Source organism: Varroa jacobsoni, unplaced genomic scaffold (assembly GCF_002532875.2).
Source record: "Varroa jacobsoni isolate VJ856 unplaced genomic scaffold, vjacob_1.0 scaffold_1226, whole genome shotgun sequence".
In the NCBI taxonomy this organism is placed as follows: Eukaryota; Metazoa; Arthropoda; class Arachnida; order Mesostigmata; family Varroidae; genus Varroa; species Varroa jacobsoni.
In genome coordinates, this window is record NW_019214128.1 from 59,780 (window position 1) to 81,337 (window position 21,558).

Sequence of the window (21,558 nt, forward strand, 5' to 3'; positions counted from 1 at the left end):
ACTTCAGCTAGTATTGAACAATTTCACTATCTGATTTCTACTTGCTGTCGCAATATAGCTTATGAGAAGCTCATCAGATTTCTAGTTTTTCGCAAATCTAACCTTAACTGTTTTGGGCTTCGCATGCTTCTCACGCATATTCCATCCATAGGACACATAATCAAGTGAAAATTAATCAGTTCGAGTATTATCAGACGTATATCCTTCAGTATCTATGTGTAAAGCAGTCAACATTACTTCCTAAGAGGTGCGCTGTTAAAAGGCGCAACAAACATGTCCACAGAAATTGCAGTTTATCTTAAATTTAGACCTACAACTTGGAAAATTAGAAAAAACGCATACAACCACAATAATCAAAGTCCAACTTCTTTTCATCACCAGAAAACCAAAATGTATTTAGCCTACGTAAACCAGAATAGTTGTTTTCCACCGTTTCTACCTACATACACTGTACTAGATGAGCACTCACTTCGCGAGTTACGGCTCCTAGGTATCGTAAACTCGCAGCGTTACGGAGCAGACTGGAGCAAGCAAACATCAGCGCCTTGGCAGGCGCCCGCCTTTATACCCGGATGGGCCTGACAAGCAGAATCAAGCGGGCTCATCATTGTGCGCCATTGCAGTCGTCAATGGTACGGCTCCGCTGGTGCGAGGAGAGTATGTTAGGCTGCTGCTGCTGCGACCACTACAACTACGGCGGCTGCTTCGTATTGCTAAAGAACGTCAAGGAGTACTAGGGAGTGCTGTCGCAGCAGCAGGCAGAAGGGTCAACGGACACTGGCCGTCAAGACGGCAAATCAAACCAGCACTTTTCTTTTGTAAACTACTTGAGTCAGTCGGTCAGTAAGTCAGTGTGAAGTATCTGTGTGTCTATGTGTCGGTGCATTTTTGCCTCCTGTAGGTGTTTGTTGAATGCGTGACCGGCCGAGACCAGTCTAGCCTGGAGCAGCAGTAAGCAGATTGTACGTGCAGGAAGGCAAGTGTCGTTTAAGAAAGACCTGTGCCGCAAGAAGATCGAGTGCATCCGTCAGACCTGCGTAACGGCATACGGGGACGTCACAAATTGGCCGAAGGAGATCTGGCCTGTAATAGCTGTAGTAAGTGGTACCGATAGCAGTAGGTCGAGAACACGAAACTCTCTGTGTGGTTAGGAGCTCACGAGACAACAGAACACCGACACCGCCATCACTGCCGCCGGAATGGACATCGGCGGGAGAAAGCTTTCGTAAGTAACGCTTCGCCCTGTTCTCATAGGCAATTTAAGCATGTAGCTGCTATTCGATTAGGTTCGACTTACGAGACCAGCCGCATCATGATTGCGCTGATACTAATTAACTCTAGACGGTGGCAGTTCGATATAATGTCAACGAAGGCCGGGCACAGTTAATCGAGACCATGTCGGCTTTCTGCTGAGAGCTGGCGTTCGGAATATTGCTCGAAGTGTGAGCCATGCAGGGAAATGTCGGGATAATAAAAAACAAACAAGGGATGGGGTCAGCAGTATATAAATGTGAGATTACATATCTGGTGAAAAAAAAAGAAAATTTCGGTGTACGTTAGCCATGCGGGAATCGTATGCACAGTCCGGTAAGCCAGCTTAAGCCGGTTGCCTAGCTTTGAATTGGAAAGGGATTCTCTGCGTAATCTAAACAAAGATGTGGCCAATAACAGCCGTTAAACCTGAGGATGTTTTAGGGTAACAAAAGAGTATAGACAACAGTCATAGTAGATTTGATAAATTACATAGCTATGCACATGTGGGTGTCATGCACTTTTTGTATGGCGACAAGCAGTGAAAACTGGCTAGTGGTCATGGTGCCTTTGTACCATAGGCATCGTCACCAGGCTAAAAACACCTAAGTCGTCACAGCATGTAAGCGAAACAACGGAGTGCACCTGCTGATATGAAACTTTTTAATGCAATTTTTAAAGGATCATCTCGCTAAAGGTTAGATGATACCGCTGTGCTAAACAATCGTTTCTGTGTCGACTCTTCAATGTGTACTGAGGCCTTTTTTAAGATTATAGGAAACCTGATTGTCCTGATATTTATTTGTAGCTTCGACTTGCTGTATTCGATTTGAAATTTCGGCAGTACCACCTTATTCATGGTAGGCTCGACATAGGGGCATTTTCATGACCGAACATGTCGTTGAACTGTATCGCTGATGGGTAGCCAGTGAAGCGGCGTTATCTTTGTTTGTCTTCTGCACTGGTCACTTGGTGCGGTTTTTTCGTAATAGACGGTTCAGAGCATATTCGTTTTAGAAGAAAGATGCGCTTTTCATTGATGGTAAAGACAAAATGACAGGACTATTATAGGACCATTTTATCGCAAAAATGCAGAAACTGATTATCTTTATTCTGCTGCTTTGACGGCATTCGTTCAACTTGGAAATATAGTAACCTTCAAATATGTCAGCAAGACCACACGCAACTTATAAAAAAATCGATGTTATAATATCGGGCAGTTGTTTCCATGGTGTATGAAATTCAGCAGCTGGTAAAGTCAATGGTAACTGAGAAAGCATGTTCCAGTATCCAGTCGTTGCGTGAGGATAACTCGTTGGATATTATATATAGGCTTATTTTTTAATTCAGTACTTGCTTATTTTTTTATTATAATGTAATAAGTTACATATAATATATAACTAAGATGAACGTATATGAAAATTATAGTTCGCTATTAGAGTTAATTCTGTTTATTGCTCTTTCAACAAAATTTGAACAGAACTACTCTGTGTTGTATGATTTTTGCAATAAACTAACATGTCGGTTTTAACTTTTTTGCACTTATATGGAATTAAGTGTATTTATTGTGAAACCTTGTGATGAGGCTTTATTACTACTATAATAGGAATGAAAATGAATGGTAATAGTTTATTCATTAGTAAGTAAGGATTCGCAAAACATGTTTTTTGTTAACATCTCTCCAACTAATAACTTTAGACAGGACCTTGAATTTCGCTGATTAGCGCTAACTCCTGTCCATCCAAGTGAGTTTATCAAGTTGTCTACAAAATAGAAGGACTTCTGTTGTTGATCTTCTTAAATCAGTTATCGTTTGCCTTGTGAAAACAGGCCATACCCAGTAAATGGAGCTGACGGTCCATTGTCCTACTCTCGTCTAAGGTAAATTACCAATAGAACAGGTAAAAAGGCAGACAGGATGTCTGATTGGACGCTATAACCTGAATGAGCGAGTTATAATTTTTCAAAGCGTTGGTCATCTATACCTTTAAACGCCCAGCGCTTCTATTTGGACAGAGTTGTTTAAAGGCAATAAAAATTTCACTCTCGTGCTCGAATAAAGTGATTGACGTTCAAACTGCTTGATGCCTCAAATGTTCGTTAACTGAAAGTACGCAACCGTACTTCGCACGAATGCTAGTCATTACAAAAATGGATCAGGAACGGTAATAATAAAACGAATCCTTTATATTAGCTTTAGATAAGATTTTGTTCGAAACAGATTTAGCGTTGGTTGTGGTAATAAATTAATAAACAAATAAACATGCGCCATCTAATCAGGTCATCACCTGTTCACTCAAACAACTAACTTATGGAACTCTTTATGAAACATCGATGTCTTGATTTATACGATCAGCGTATGACGGTAAAAACGTTGATGTGACATTATATTGAGTTAAAAAGTTTTTACATAAACAAAAGATGGTCACTTGGCGGTACACGTCAGCTATGCGCCACATAGTGCAAATCAGATCTTGCGTCGTCCATTCGCAGAAATACCCGATACAGCGACCAGTCTGTGACCATACATCGTTGATCAAATTGGTGCATAATCTTTAGTGATGTTTGGATCATTAAAGCTGGTAACCAAAGCAGCTGGTCGTGAATTACCTCAATGAGTACGTGGCTGATCCGGATAAATTATCCTATTTAGATCAAATTGTTTAAACAATTTGTTGTCAATCTTCAGACTATGGTATGCTTAGTCTCAAAAATAGCTTATTAACACGTATAAATACTTGAGCACGTTACAGAAGTGGATACTTTTATGATGAACATTTTTGCTTGTTATGCCACGTGGGCAAGTTTTTTTTCTGCGGTGAGTGTTTTGGTGGGCACATATTCTACACATTTGATCCCAGAATGAAGTCGGCTTCAGACCACAGTTTTCCAGAAAGATAAAAGCCACACGTCTGGTTCGTGTGCGGGTGCATCAAGGTAAACCCTGGTTAGGTTCCGAAAAAAAAGCCCCGTGATAATGCCATTCGACGCTGTGACCATTTCTATTTAAGTTTATTACCTGGGAAATTGCCAAAAGGACGCAAATAACGGAAATTAGTCATTTCGAATATGCACGCTAATCAAAATCTTCGATTATTGCGTTTGTTGTATAGACTGCGGTTAATCTTGTTATTGTTCGAATATGTTTTCGAACAGTGTTGTTGCTCTTGTATTACATATATATACACAAAATTGTACGTATTGATATACACGTTTAACTGCAATTGTACAGACTTGATGCTATAGTCATTGATATAATGTTACTGTTTCTTTAAAACCAAAGTAATTCCCGTTCTGCATTCAGCTCGATACGGCTAAGATCACGAGTCTGAGAGCGACAAGTCGGAATTTAAACACGTTACGATTTTCAGCGAAGTTCACTGTGGTACGAAACACATTACCATCACCTTAGCTCTAATTATTAAAGTATGGAGTGGTAGAAATCATAATGCTACACTGTTCTCTAAATTAGTGTGCCGGTTCAGCGATTTGTCCTTGAAATCCAATATTCGAAATTATCTGTAGTGCTTGTTGGAATTTAGCAAATTCACCCTTAGCTTGTATTGGAACATGGCACAATTGTTCAGCCATACTTTTCTTTGTGAAGTGGACCTTTCTGAGTCGAGGGAGCACAATGAATGCTGTCATCGCATTCTGATTATATTAAAGTCGCACGAGGACGATTCTGTCAGTTTGTGTTCGAAAGTGAAAAGGAGCCTTTTATTAGTCTGAGTGAATTCACAACGTATTTGATTAGCGCGAATCAATATAGGTGGCCACGTAACTTGGCAATTTCTTATTTGTCACCAATACTATCGAAAAATAAGCATTTTGCTAAGAAATGCCGCTAATGGAGCAAGCCGATTATTGCTACTGTCTGTTTACTCTTTAAATATGAGTGAATTTTTTTAACCAGCAAAGCAAAGGCAATAAGGTCGCTATTGGGAAATCTGTTCTTGGCAGTTCGTGGAGTTTGCATAAAGTGAGAGGATCCAATCGGTATTTTTTAATGTGAGCTTCTCTACAATTGAATGTTACGCGTGTGCAGGCAATAACTTGAAGGTCAATCACAGCCTGAATGGAAGTTAAAGGTTTACTGGTCTTTTTTGAAAACAACTTTAGGCCGTGCACTCTATAAAAGTATTTTTTGAAGTACCCCTTGCATCAACTCCATAATGATTATCTTTTCCAATTCGTGGATGATCGATCATGGTGTAAGTAAGCAGTTCTTCGGTGCAAGTCGCCTAGTTCTGCTTTGGAGCAAGAAGGAACCGTTGCAGTCTAGTACTGTTTGCTTTAAACAGATAATGTTCGTTTCACATACTCACAGAAACGGGTTCAGTGTGTTCTTTACACTCCGATAAAAGCTAGGGACGGTTCGCGTACGCATTATCTAATCGTGATTAGTAGTTAATGGAATGCCTTGACTAGCTTTGTAGTTATTATTTGAGTTAAATTATATTATTACAATAGAAGGTGTATTGATCCAGGCCAACTTGAAGCATACTCTGATGTGGCCCCACATGTTATTCATGTCATTCAATGGTATCGACAAATATTTAAATATAGCTTGTCAAAAGGTATTCTACACTAGTAGAATTTATCACAAGCTTATAACTTTTAATTGTTTTTATTGGAGTGAAGCTATATTGACGAAATACGCATAGGAAATAACTTAGATCGACCTAAACCTTGGAGACACAAAAGCAAAATGCAGGTAATAGTGTACTGGTAACGTGTGTGTCAGCTAAATTTCTACTAGGTTCGAATCTGGGCGTATACCCACTTCGTTTTATGCTGGGAGCCAGCCGTCTGAAACAATGCTTAATGAATGTACCAGATGTAAAACTTTCAAGTTTCAATAATAGGTTACGTACACTATACGTGCGTGGTCAAAATGTCCATCCTAATGTCCATCCTTAGAACTGACCACTCTTCGGAAGGATTTGAGGGTGTTTCGTCGCCTTTTCAAAACAGATGTGTTTCATGTTTTGTAGCCGGTTTTACCGTCATTGAGCATTACGTCAGATGGGCGGTTGCTAGCACGAAACGAAACATGTCTACGGGTTTCGAACCGAGGTCACCTCAAAAAGTAGCTTCATGTTTAGTATGTACCCATGAAATCCTTACTCTGTCTGCAGAGTAGTACTGAACCCATTTACGTTACATATTGTTTTAGTGCTATCTAACAAATTTAAAGCGCTGAAGACCATGTTTAGAGAATTATCATCAAGGCACATAATTATAGCTCGTTTATTAAATACGGCTCAACACTTTTTCAGCCATTGGTATTCACCGAATGTTTTCTCTTAAATGGCCTCCATAATTGCGTCACGGATTATATAACGAACGTGAAACATGAATACTAATTATAATTCAGGTCATTGATAATTATAGGTTAAAGCAAACTCGGTCCGGGCAATATGATGTTGCTCGCGTTTGAGCAAAGCAAGGTCGAAGGCCTCAGTGTATTTTCTTTAGTTTAGCCGGGAGGATAAGCTGGAGTATTAGTTATTAGGTTATTGTGTTAAAAAGAAGTAATGTGTAACGCTATGATTGATACTTCTCGATTCGGCGTAGTCACGTCCGTACGAAACCGACAACTAAATATACTAGTTTTTTTTATTAGAAGCGCAAGTATTTTTTCTTGGAACAATGATGTTTCTTGGAATAATGCTGTTTCGAAATTTTTTTGCATGTAGTATGTGCCCGTGCAGATTGTCAAAATTAAATTTCGCCTGTCTGGTTTATTTCTTTATTTAACGACCACTGCGGTGTCGCTAAGGTATCGGTGGAACTGAGAGTCGGTTTTTCAAACAGATCACTTTTTTTTTTTAATTAGACGCATGTATTAAAGGTGTGCGACTTGTTTTTACCGTCGAACTTGTTAGGCTACCGTAGCAATACCACAGAGACCACAGAGAGAGAGAGAGAGATCGTTGAGACTTTAGACTGTCTTTGAAGAGTATGTAGTTTACAAGTAAAAGCTTCGCGGCAAAAAAATGAACAAAGTCAAGAAACACTTATTTTACGCCCCATTACCTAGGATATCACCGTCTTGATTAAAATTTTGACCATATAATTGCTAGAATTTTCAGCGACAACAGTCTATACGATGTCTCGCAGAACTCTCTGGTCAGTAAATCGAAGGGAAGGAATTTGTTAGCATGATTATTTTTTTGCGAAAATACGTTTACCTATCTGGAAACTGTTACAACTGCGATATATTAACGTCTATTCTATCACTTGTTGCATCTGCAACAATATCAAGAAATAGGAATAATTAGAATATTTTCCCAGTTGCTATATTCAGAGTCAACAGAAAGGCACCATGATGCGACGCTAACACCGGTAACTTACAAGTTTCCGCAAGTACTTATTTTCATTGCAACACTGCCGTATAAAAGTGTCAGCCGTACTTGTTTAGGTTTTTCATACTATGAAGGGCCCAAAGAATGTAATGTTAAAAACTTTTTGGGCTTTCTGAAGCCTTTGTGATAAGTTGATTGTATACAATTTTGCAAATGTAGCCATAATTAGTCAATGTAAGATTGGCTAAGCAAGATTAAGAAGTTTTCGACGAAGTTTGTTATATGTGCAAAATACGTTGATCGTAAGATAAAAATTGCAACTAATTTCGCGATACAGTGAAAAATTAATTGTTATTTTAAAAGATGCAGTCGGAAGTTTAAATGTCGCGGTAATCGATATCGATGAAAATCTGTGCACCTATAACGCTCATACGGCAACTATGATCTCCAGATAAAAATGCTTAATTTATTAAAATTTAATTAATATAACTAGTTTTTTCTTTAGCGCATAAACAAGAGTTCCAAGTAGCCGAACTGAACAAAAGTCAGTTTGCGCATTTAGTGAAAAAAAGACCGTTACTGGAAATACTCCAGCAAGATCGAAATATATGGGTTGGAAACGCAAAGTGCAGATAGAAACTACTCCAACACTTGAGAGCGCCTCACAATTGCAAAAAGTCACCAATACATGCGCACTTTGCTCCTTGTTCTTCAAAAAAATCGCACTTCATGCTACACGTAAATTCGTTTATATATTATACGCCTGCGAAAGTGACTGCATTAAGTTCACAGTGCGTATTGCTCTATATATAAACTCTATATAGGCTTCTGTTGTGATTGATTCTGGATTGTGATTGGCCAGATCGTTGTAGTTGAAAGGTGTCTCATATATCTTATGAAGCACCCAAGCATATCAGTAGCTCGGGAGTTATTTTTCATTTATTAGAGCAGACATTTCGTCGAATAGTAATCCGGCTGCTATAGTCGACATAGATTAAATTATGGACAGACAATGATGACGAATTCAAAAGTCCTTTTCGAAAGTAGCGCATTGCTTTGATGGGCTGGGAGTGACCTCTGAACGAACATCTGCTTTTCCTTTCGGGCTCAATAATTCATCACTCTCATTTAGTGTGATATTTAGTGCAATATGATTGGTAGCTATTTGATTGCTTGCATTAGATCAATTTATATCACAACCTGTTTTTCAAATGAGAACGGGCTCTTATTGATGGGAGTCTCGATCCTCGTTAGGTCGGTGACAGCGGTTATTGCAAAGAAAGAAACACAGTTAAATATTCGCTTTAGAATTAATACTAAATAATCTTCTAATGGTGTGTAGAAGAATTAGCGCATCAATAACCGTGCTTCATATTATAAACGACAGTGGGTCTCAGTTGCTGGACAAGCCCAGAAGCGTTCAACAAGTGAGCCTACATTGGGCTCCATGGTCAGGTTAGCTCCTTATTACCGCCATAAAGCGAGAATTGGTTATTACAAGTATTGTGTAAATAAAAAAGCTTTTCGTACCTTTCAGTGCCACGGGAGATTCCCTTTACGAGATCCTAGGACTACCGAAAACTGCCACTCCTGAGGACATTAAACGAACTTATCGGAGAGTAAGTTTTAATCTTTAATTGTCCTCATTATTTAGTATAAGTGAGTTGAAAATGCCGTAGAGAAAAAATTACCAGGGAAATACAGTTAACATCGGAATTATTAAATTTACCTAAACACCTTTACTAGGTTATACTGTATAAGTAATATTCACCTTTGTTTATTGTTTCTTTTTTAATGATCTTTCATCTACTGATGACCAAATATTATTTTCGACTAAAAACTTCAGTCCTTGCTTTAAATGAACATAGTCATCGTTTCGCTGAAACAATAACATTTAACATTTATCTCGAATTTTATTAAAAATTTAGACTGTAAAATACATATACAATAATATCAAAATTGGTGTTTTTTTATCTAAAGATTTCACGACACCATATTTTTTCGTCGAGTTCGTCGAGAGTTGCTTTGAAACACTATTAAAAAGTTATAAGCTTGAATAGGTTGGCTATGCAGCCGTGACCGTACGGAAAACTAATATCTTAGGGTGCTTCCATGCGCTTTCGGTATTGGAAGAAAAATGTGAAATAAAATAGATGTCAAATATAGTATACTGACGTATATATATAAAAGATAAAAACAGACTTTGCCTAACAAAAAAAAAACTAGTTAATTTATTAGAGGTTATTAAAATGACATAACAAGCTTTTGCAGGGCGACCAAACTTCAACCAATCACTTGATTATATTTTTTCCAATTTTTTAAGCTTTTTTGCTCGAGCTACTGAGTACATGAGGATAAAATTATTCAAAAAAAGCCGATTCGACCATCCGGCTCTAATGGCGAACATTTGTAAAATAATCATCGCTGAGTTATTACAATGGGCGAAATATCTCCTAGCTTAGATAAGTAGGTTGATCGGAGTGCTTCTTGCTATGCTTCTACGGTAATTTATGCATTCTTTAATACGAATGAGCATATATATATTGACCGTTTGTGCTTGAGATTGTGGGTAGCCTTTTGAGCCACTATAATGGCAATTATTAATCTTCCACTGGACTATACAATTTATCGGATCGTTGTTTTCACATGTAATAAAAAGTTGTTCTAAAAAAGTGCTTTAGTTAATTTCACCTTGTACATCTACAACATTGAATAACGTTTCTTTACTAGCAAAAAAAGTACGGTAAGTTCCAATTGACACTTCCGCGTTTTCCCTTAGCCCTTGTAAGTTGATTAAACTAATCTGTTTTCCTCTTATATTACGCTAATTTAGCTGGCCCTACGGTTCCATCCAGATAAGAACCCTGGAGACCCGGAGGCCGCAGACAAATTTAAGGACATCAATCGAGCTAACGCTATCCTCAGCGACCTATCCAAGAGAAATATTTATGATAACTATGGTTCTGTTGGACTGTATATCGCCGAACAACTTGGAGAGGAGCACGTAAACACATACTTTGTAAGTAGCGAACATCTTTGTTCAGTCTGCGCAGCTCTTGATCACCTTACATTAGTTATAAGCGGTATTCAATTTTGGAAGGATAAAATTAATTATGCACTTAGAGTACATAGCTTAAGAGGTGTATTTAGCTGAAACAGGTACTATATATGCTAGCTCAATGGCTGACTAAATATAGAAAGTAAATAAATGGACGTTTTCTGCCGATTGATACGTCATTCGATTTATTTCAGGCGCTTACGTCAGGCTGGGCAAAGGCGATCTTTATATTCTGCGGTATTATCACCGGTTGTTATTGCGGCTGCTGCTGTTTCTGCTGCTGCTTTAACTTTTGCTGTGGCAGATGCAAACCAAAACCACCCCCCGATGCAGACTATTCCAACCTTAACGTAAGTTTTGTAGAGAAATAGCGTCATGCTGCGACCCACTCTCTTTAAAAAACTACTTGGAAATTTAGCATTAATTATAATAATAATAATAATAAAAGTAACTTTCCAAAGCAGCCTAGAAGAATTTTTTTAATATATTTAAGCCATCCATTGTTCATATCGAAGTTCGTAAATGTCTTCCTCAGATTTATATAGATAGATGTATGATGATTATTAATTACTAATAACGATAAAATGGAACTAGTAACAATGATAATCAGAAGAAACACAGGAATCAGTAAATTACCGTATAATAGATGTTTTTAATAATTGATAATAATAGATGTGATTAATTCCATTCAAAAATTTTTGAGGGACGCATACGCGCACACATACCCTCGCCGTTTTTCCTGCATCTCAGCCTTATTAGTCAGTAGCTACTTTGCAATTGTTTCAACGTTCATTTGTGACGCATAATACGCCTAACACGTAATCCCCTGGTAACCCCCGCCCAGTGTCCCGCTGTGTAAATAGTGCCGATTCAAAGCCTCAGTGAGATAAAATTGAATAAAATTCCACCTAACGCCACACGTAGGGAATAACGTAGAGATTTGATTACTGCACGCACCACAGACTGCCCTTAGCGGTAGAATAACGCTAACTAGGAATGGTTAATTTCTTTCTAAAATTATGAAGGGCTGTGTTACAGACCTATCACAAGCGTCTCAAATGGAGTCAATTCACATATCATTGTGTTGCATTTATTGTTAACGAAAGCCTGTTAGAGTGTACGGTGAAACGTGGTGACAGTACTGGGAGTAGAATATTGTGGCTCTCATCGTATATGGTAGTTGCATGACAGCCCTGTTTGCATTTGGTGCTTCTAGGTTGATGGACGTGACAGCGGGGAAGGGGCAAAGGTAAAATCAGCGAGCTTCCTACCATTCGAAGATAATTACGCATTATTAGATGTGTTGTCGAATGATGATCTTTTTTGTTTGTTTTTATATTCACATCAGTACTGTCTTTATCACAAATACTTGATGAGCAGACGGCAAAGAAGGTAAGCAATAATCGAAAATCATTTGATGTTGTAACCTAATGCTTAAAATTTTAATATGACTTTTCCCACCTATCGTTTACAATCACTTTTCATGTGCGCAGTGCATGATACCATGGAAAATAATTAAAGCTGCTGATAGCCAACTAAAGGTAATAGCTTAAAAGTATTTTTCGTATTTACTTGCTGACTGCACAACTAACTCACCTTACAACTGATTACGCGCATGAACGGTTTTCTGTGTTCCGTCATGCTGTGGGTTGCGGGATATATGGCATGCGTGCTATTCACCAACACATTTGATTGTGACAATTGGATCCGGCCGGCGTTCATAGGTTTATACGAATGAGCCAAAGGAATGGACTCCACTCTTTGGTGGGTTGCCTGACCAGCACGAAAGTGATTCCGAGGACAGGCAGCCGGTGCTCCCCAAAGTTCGCAAGTTCCAGGCAAGAGGATCCGCGGGTGTAGTTTAGGCACAACCTGGATACCGCATGCACGCCGCTAGCCTTTCTCTGCTTGTCCTATCGCCTCACTTCGTAATTAGCGTCACAATGTTTCTCTGTTTTATGCATGCTTGGTGCATGCTTCTACATTTTATTAAGTCATATATATATATGTGTTGATGCATGCAAACCGTTTGTAGCAAAGTAGTTACCTTTCACTTTTTTTCACTTTAGCTTACCTGTATGTGACCTAGAATAGTTGTAAAAATTGCGTCCAAGCAAAAATGTCTTAAAATTAGGAATTTTTTACTGTTGCCTATTATACGTGTGATATACCTATTATATTCTTAATAAACAGACAGCTGAATGCACAATTTAGTAAATAAAAATCCGTTTATATATTTTGATTAATGTTTCAAATACAACATTAGCTAAAAACAGTAGAGTTTTGAAAAATACACTATACCATGTATACACTGTGGTGCTTCGTTTAATTTGGGACACGCTTTAGCGAGCTGTTTACCGTAATGGGCAGGCCTTAATTTGCTATCATTGGTATTGGAACAAAGTCAATTCAGTCTAGAATACATTATAGAAAAAGGTTTGGCTACAGGATATGGGCGTAGGTCAATTATTGCCTAAAATCTACACACCGACAAACTACACATAGAGCTCATAAACTTTCTTGATTATTTCAAATCGACAGCCTGCGTTGTTACCGGTTTCTATACGGCTTGCGAAAAATCCCAGAAAAACTTCCGCGAGACGATGCTGAAGATCTACGCAAAAAAAGGGACTCTAAGAAGCCTGAATCTTATTTCTAAAGCAGACGCAAAAATGCATGTCTAATGATATGGGTATATCGATTAGCTGTTCTTTGGAAACGTACATATCCCATATCTCAACGAGGTTTTTGGATCACGTCTCATCTCATGAATCTAGTCTTCGATTGTTCTTTAATGAAAAAAAACGATTCCTGATGCAAATGTTAGCAGGAGAAAGGACCGTTGGTCTCTATACGCACTTTGTTTCGTGCTGGAAAAAGTCAGTCGTCTGAGCAATGTTAATGGCAGTATCCGATATAAAACAAAAACCTGTTTGGTTCATCACCACTCCAGGGATGTTTCAATCTTGGTTAGAAGCAGTAACCTGACAGCCTAGACTGAAATATACGACGTATAGCATCACTCAGCGATACTTTAAATTTAGACGTACTAATGTTGTGTTATGATTATTGTGGAAAGGATATTTAAAAATTCAGAAAAAAATGTTGAAAATATAATAAGTATGCGATTTAAATCTCAAGTCGAAGCCGCACGTTGAATACAGAAGTCCTTGAGCGACATCCCTATCGTTGCATATAAAATATTTTACGCAAATATCTGTTCCATTTAAATGCAGTCAGTGACATGAAGTCTGTCCTAATTTAGAAAAAGCACCCGGCACATAGTATTGACGCATCGCTTATGAATTAGGTTGTCATATATATATATATATATATGTTTATCGTAGATTTGTGCTCGTTCTTTTTGTATATTAATTCCGCGAATTTTATTTTGTCTTTTCTTTGGTTTTCCGCTACACATTACAGGAAGACCTCGGTGAAGATCCAGTCACCGCTCAGCCGGGCATGGGTGCCGATCAAGGTGGCGGTGGGGGCACGTTCGCAATGCCAGCGCCCGCTCAGACGGCAAATAACCCGTTTGCTATGCCCCCTCCCTCAGAGACGACCAACTTGAACAGTCAAGGCGGCCAGCCAAACTACATGGGCAACTAGGACCAGTAGACAGCGCTGTTCTTGAAGGCAAATGAAGCTGATAGGGGAACAAAAAACGATATCTGATTGTGGTATAATGAATACATATAGAGTAGGCACAATAGACGAAAGGGTGGAAGACATGCCAAAGGTCTCAGTTGCCCTCTCAAAACAACAACAGCAACAGCAGCAGCAGACGACAGACAGACAAACAAACAAACAAAAACCGGCGCGCATCTAACGGAAACTGCGAAGAGCACATGGAACGAACGTTAGCTGCATATAAGGAGGTAGCAGCCTCTCGCAGCATTAACAAATGGGCGTAGGCTATTCTGGACAGTTCCGAATTGAGAGGATACACGCTGTCGCCGATCGTCTCTCTCAATCTGCAATTCTGAAAAACGCCAAAACGTCCATGTTTTTACTCCTACGGTATATACACCCATACATAATATACGAATACATCGCCATACTAACGGTTCGACTAGAATTGAACGACTGGTGTCGTGTCCGGACACGAAATACGACCGTAGTGATAAAATGTGGAGCTTTGCAAGAAAGAACGCATGAAAACTGCGATCGACAAATTAGGTGCGTGAAAATCGGCACGAACATAACAAAGATAGTGAGGGACGGGACCGGCATCAATTGACTAACAGATCAAGCCTGTTCAAGACAGATAGCCAGACGTCGGCGATAATACATAAAGAGAATTCAGTTGTGATGGTAAACTAGAAAAGCGAAAGAATAACCGAGAAGCGAAAAATAGGAGTGACTGAGAGTATCTTGTGTACTTCTGCAGGAAATAGAGAAAGAAAATTATAGAGAAAGAAAAGCAAACCAAACAGCGAGACAGAACTGAAAGGATTAATATAGGTAGGTAATTCACGAGAGCTCGAAAACGCGGAAAATAGAATGGAACAGAACACAACACAAAATTCGATAAACTAAACTTTCAAGAATACACACACGCACGTACACTTACACATATATACCTGCGACACGATCCAACGCACTGTCCATGTATCGGAGAGGAAGTAACAAGATGTGTTTTATGGACTGACACACCTTCGTGTTTGATGTCAACGCCCCTATGACTTCCAACACTCGAACTGTAGAACGGTATAATCTTTGTTACTAGATATAGCAACAACCAGCACAACTACGTTGTGCCTGTATACCAAAACTAGTAACACAATCACCAGTATTCTGCATGAGAGAATCCCGTTTATTCGTCGCCTAAACCTTCTCTTGATTTCGATCTGTTTTCATTTGAACAACCACACATCAAACTTCTAACAAAGAAAGCAGACATGCGATTGTTATAAGCAATAGGTGCACTTACGTGCGTCAAATAGTAGCCTAAAAATCAACCTCTCTTCATGTTGATAACCTAGTTGAGTCTAGCAAAACAAAGGACACACAAAATGCATAGGTTGAATGATGTGCGTCCTCTACTCTATGGAACGAGCATTCTACTCCGTTGTCGAGTTATACGCATACCATGAAAACATGTTTGCCTTTTTGCCTACTTGCAAATGTTTTCGTTATCTCTTGACAGTGTAAAGAGACGACTTGTTTGAAAGAGGACATGCAAATTCTATACAGAAATGACAGGACCATTGCGTCATGTTGAGTTCCGCCAAGTTGTTTATTGTAATATTATTATTATCAATATTCGTATCCTTGTTGGCCTTCCGTTTACCGTACGCGAGTGGGTTTTGAGCTTGGAGAAATTATATATATATATATATATATATATAATTCTCGATATATTAGTGATTTTATAAAATGCTTTTGATAACAATAATGATGAAAAGAACATAATAGTTACTATTATTATTATTATTATTATACCTTCTCTATTGTTAGAAAAAATTATTTTTTTTAAACGAACTCCTTGGAAAACAAGAAAACTTAACCTAGAGTGAAAATTAAGACAAAGGTAGAGATAAACTGTAAAGATTAGAACTTGATTGCATACGTGAGTGTGTGTTTGGGTGTGCGTGCGTACGTGTGTGTGTGTGTATGTGTGCCTGTGGGTGTGAATCTGTGAGAATGCGAAAGTTCCGATGAGTGCAAAATCGTACTGAGATGGTGTAAACATACATGGAGTAAAGCGGGAGGTACTCTTACAGCAAATAATAATAACAAAAGTAATAATGTTATTGGTAATAACGAAGACATAACGGTGACGAGGCAGACGTCCCCTAAGTTGCCTGGCGTGTAGTTTTGGGAAAAATGATTTTTACTATGAATTATCAAATGCCATCTACCTTCAACAAAGGGTCATTAAAGTAAGACGCCAAACACGTAGATCTGTGGTAGTCAATGCAACAATAAGGGCTGCTACCAGACCAACTGAATAATAATGGAACAAAACTACAATAACCCCTTGAAAATTGTGAAAAATAAGGGTTCAAATAAAATCAACCAAACCTTCATCGGCGGGTTTGATTACGCAATTATTACGTTTTATTATGTTAATCATTTTATTCATTTCATTCTAGTTGTAGATTTTGTTTCCAATTTGAATTAATTTTTACATAATTTCGTACTTTAGCTTGGATTGTTTATCACGGTTCGATCTCTGTGTGCATTTGGTTCAATGTCTGTTTTCAATTCTGAGCACCTTGTGTATTTGAACGATCGAAAATATACCTTGTATGTTCGTACACTAATTATCGCAGTTCAGGTGCTCGCGCATAAGTGCTTGCTTTTTATCAAGCCTTTTTACGTTCCTAGAATACAACATTTGAAAAAAATCCGCTCAAGGCATTCACATAGACCGCTGTGAATTGGTGTCACCGAAGTTGGAGGTGCCGATCGAATTGCTTGTATCCCTTACCCCAATCCCTCGCTATCCATGCAGTTCCTCCTGGCCACCCAACCCTTTGTTTTCTGCTTATAGTAGAAGGCAATGCGACGTCTAATCTTGGCGCTGTTATGTACATAATGTGCACGTACTTATGGTCGACGAAAGATGACGTTCATGTTGACCCATGTTAACTATTGTCGTCGGATGATACGAAGGTATGACCCCGTCTGTGATGGCGATGTCGTTTCAGCTAGTAACCTTTGTGTGGTTGTTTTGTCTTTCCTCACACCGCCTCATAATCAATATATATATGAATTTCTCACAATAATTTTTGCAACAAACGAACAGAGATAGCTCGGAAGTCTTTTGGCAGGATCGCCGAGGATAGCGTTGGCCGCCGATACTTACGTTCCGCTTGAGCTGGCTGCGATGCATCTATCTAAGGACCACCCAGCAGACCTTCGTTGTGCCTCTGCCACAGCGAAAGCGAAGTAGAAGAGGTCACTTGACATGCAAAGGGAAAGTCATAACTGCAACACTGGTGACCAACACGATACGGGATTGCTTTCTGTTGCTCTGCTTGCCTCGTTTACATACAGGACAAAAGACATAATGCTAATGCAAACGCAGTTTCTAGAGCTGAAACAGCTAGAACTAGATTAACGCGGTAGTCGCTAGTTTCATGGAAGCAGCACACACGAAATGCTATTACACAGTGGTAACAAAAACAGCAAAAAGGTCCTAGTGGCGTGGTGGCAAGTTTTGTCAACTATGCGAAAGCTGCAGGGTCTAGAAGATCGTTTGACAAGGGGTGACATGCACCCTTGAAGAAGTCATCCTCAAAAAGTGCTCCGAAACAGTCGAGTCACTTATGACTCAAAAGATCAACAACGGCAACGGAGCCTCAGTAAATTCAAGACACTGTAAACATTACAATGACACTAAAACTACGAATCGACGTTCTACGCGAACCTATCTTTTACGAATGACGGGTGGCACCACAAGGTTATGGAATGAGGGTGCACGAGACGAAGCTGCAGTGACGAACAGTAAGGAATCATGTATTAGAAAATATAACGTGTATAGAAGCGAGAAGTTGAAATCGATATATTGAGTTGTCTAAAAAGTATTGACGGTTTTTAAGAGAGAATAAAAGTAAATATTTGGTTAAATATTATTAATACACTAAGTATGTGCCATCCATACCCCGCCATTGATCGGTGGCCTTCTACCTCTCTGTGTTTCTGGGCAAAAAATTGTGTCAAACATTTTTTGCAATCTTCGCAGAATTTTTAATGATGTTCATTAAGAGTTCTGCGAAGATCGGAACAGTCTGATGGTACAAGATTTGGGCCGGACGGCGAACGCATTAATCTTTCTTATTTAAATTCTGTCAATTTTTGTTGGGTAGCTAAAGATGTGTGTCTGGCATATGTATCTGGCACTGCCACGGTAGAAGACGAGGCCCTTTCTGCTCACTAGTTCCAACCCACTTTTTTTCGTTCACATATTATAGTATTGGTAGGTGTTGTGGTAGTAGAATCTGATGTACTCATTTTGCTAGCTGAGATTAGCTCGTAATGCACGATTCATTTCCAGTTGCGCAGATACTAATAGGATCATTATCTTTGATGTCAGTCCGAGGACTGTGGAGCTTCTTAGCTTAACCATGATTTGTTAGCACACGATTATCTTATGTAATCTACTTTTCTTCGACTCTAGCAATTGTTTTAAAAATGTCTTAACTTTGTTGCATTTCTGTTGAGTTTCGTGTTTGGAAATAGCCGAATAAATTATTTTGCGTCGATTCGTATAACGTCTTCCTTTAATAAACTTCCTTCAGATTGTTTAAGACCACCTGGTGGTGGATCTTTGGTTCTTTGGCAAGTTCACGGCTACTCGCGCGTCAATCTTACTTAACTTCCGCAATAATTTTTGCAGGATCAGCCGATTACTACGTAAAAAAATAACGCAATTTATGGGCCTCGGCACTATCTGTTGTTTTGTTGTAATAAAATTGTAAAATGTAGCAAATTTTTGTAAAAAAACGCTCTTCAAGGCACTCTATTTTAGATTTGAATAAAGGTATGGAAACCATTGTGTAGTATCTTTACTGCTGTCATATCTCAGCTTTCAAACGACATTAACGTGCAACTTTGAATTTATAGAGCTAAAAAAAATCGTCACTGCATTTTCGATCATCCAATATATTGTAGGCCACCGTTTTGGCTCCTTCACTAAGAAAAGGTGTGCTTCAAAAATCGTATCCACAAATCATGGCAATCGATAAAACACGATAAGCTGGTATCCATCATGTTGGTGGTGATTAGTAATGAAGTCATCCGTAGATCTCACTGTCGACTTCAATTGTTACCCCCCGCGCACAGTGCAGGAGACTGCGGGCTTTTACTACTATACAATACAACTAGAGAGGTGATAACACGAGCCACCACTGCAATAGCAGGCTCCTATCGGAGATAAACAGACGAACAGAAAGAAAGATAACACCTGATTAATACATTATTGACAAATAATATTACGATTAGAACATCATTACTATATGCAGTATATAATATGAAAATATACGAAGATACACAATATTGATGACTGCGGTGATTGCAAGAACATGCTGGTGGTATATGCGTATTGTTATATTATTATTATTTACTACACAATATATGGAGAGAATATGGAAAATACGTAGCTAGTTAAGAAGGCGAGATAAATAGGTAAAAAAAGAGCTCTAGCTGGTTATTACGATGAATCAAAAAAAGACCTTAATGCGTGGTAAGCGGTGCGCGCACAAATTAGACCCTCTCTTTGTTGATTGGTGGATTGGAGAGGCCAGCACGGAGAAACACCAACCTAACTACAATTACAACCAATATAAAAAACCGCTTGACATCCAAAAATACTAGCCGGCTAAAACTAAGGGCATCAAGCAGACGGATAATGAGAACGGGGAGTACCATGAACGCTATAATACAGGACAAAGCTTCACTCATTCAAAGCTGAACTCGAATGCTTGCAAGGTATGTATGTGTCTCTCTATGGAATGAAGGTTTAATCTCGACATAATTCACTTTTGACCATATCGCAGGCGAGTCATCAGTCTGTAACGTGGACGCCTTTTATTCGCGTCTACCCTTACGCGTCTCGCAATAGAGGCTAATTATATGTGCGACAATGTAACGATCTCGTCCTTCCAAACTGATCATAACATCTTCTCGCGCACTAAAGCAGCAGCGTTAGTTTGCGAAAAAAATAGAACACGCCATTTTAATGAGTTCATTTCATTACAGCAGGGGCACTCTGCCTGAACAAGCACAATTGTTTTACAACTCCTTTCGGGGATCAATTTTGTGAAAAGAGTATATAATGTTTTGTCGGCAATGTGGTCCAGCGCACGATGACATGTGGCGTAGCGAAGTAAGGGTGTGGCGTTTGTCTATGCTTAGTCAATCTTTTACGAGATCTGGAAATAGGTCAAGAAAAAATAGCATTGACGTCCTGGCGCATCGCAGGGCTCGATGTGGACCCTGTGCCAACAGGCTAGAAGGGCAGCAAAATAGCACCTCCGTCTGGCTTCTTCACAAACGACTGTTGTTGTCTTAGCTTTGGTTCGTTGGATTTATTCATTGAGGAGAAAGATGAAAACGAAGAATATATACACAACATATACAGAACACAAATAAAGTAATAAGATAGTTTTACAATAATGATAACGAGAGTAGTACTACAAAAAACAACGACAAAAAAGAATATGGAAATATTTGTTGAAATTAATAACAGTTAGCTAATTTAGTGTTTCATTAAAATTGACAACTTGTATTCACGAAAATGAATCAAAAGAAAGAAAGAGGAAAGACGTTTGCGAAATTGTGGCAGACTTTCAGGAATCTATCTTTCAGGAAATAATGATACATTATAAAGTTTATATAATAGAAAAAAAAAGCTGTGTAGCCTAAGGAACGACCCTTTTAAGATAAAGTAAGAAACAAAATATGATTAATAAAGGGACAATGCAACATGGAAGGACAAGCACAGAAAACAAATTTAGATACAGAACTGAACTTAGAGAAAACAATAATGCTGACGAAAGACCGCAGCGAATGACACAGACAAAAAAACTAATGTCGATGCTCGGACGAAATGACTAGTCTTGTGTACATATCCTCGGTTGACGATCACCTCGAGTGCTTAATAAATTGCTCCTATCATCACGGTGGTTTACCTGCCCTATTAAACATCAGTCAGCGTCTTCACTGACTAGGTGCGATCAAATCGCATCTAAAGCCGCATTTTTTGTAATTTTTTTTATTTACTCAAATGATCGCCTTGTTTCTGGAAAATCACGTTTCTGGGAGAAGTCCAATAGAAGTACGACCTATTGAGATTTGGTTGTTTTTTTTGATTGATTTTTAAGTAAGCGTTCATATGTTTGGGACATATTTTGTTAGTTTTCTTAGGTTTCGGCCTATCGATGTAAATTTTCGACTGATAGGAACTTCGCGAAAATATAGCCAGGT

The 21,558-nt window shown here is 38.7% G+C and overlaps 1 protein-coding gene across 3 annotated transcripts; it reads left to right on the forward strand.

Moving 5' to 3' along the window:
- The first annotated feature begins 569 nt into the window (after positions 1–569).
- Positions 570–21,281, forward strand: Csp (Cysteine string protein). 3 transcript variants are annotated; one of them, XM_022846345.2, is made up of 7 exons: positions 570–1,225; positions 9,100–9,181; positions 10,396–10,581; positions 10,815–10,970; positions 11,837–11,869; positions 12,345–12,458; positions 14,047–21,281. In XM_022846345.2, exons 1-7 carry the CDS (start codon positions 1,200–1,202, stop codon positions 14,230–14,232), a joined length of 783 nt encoding a protein of 260 aa, XP_022702080.1. In that variant the 5' UTR covers positions 570–1,199; the 3' UTR covers positions 14,233–21,281. The 3 variants fall into 3 exon arrangements, with proteins under 3 accessions (XP_022702080.1, XP_022702081.1, XP_022702082.1); XM_022846346.2 differs by lacking the exon at positions 12,345–12,458 and having other exon boundaries at positions 580–1,225; XM_022846347.2 differs by lacking the exons at positions 11,837–11,869; positions 12,345–12,458 and having other exon boundaries at positions 589–1,225.
- The last annotated feature ends 277 nt before the right edge of the window (positions 21,282–21,558 follow it).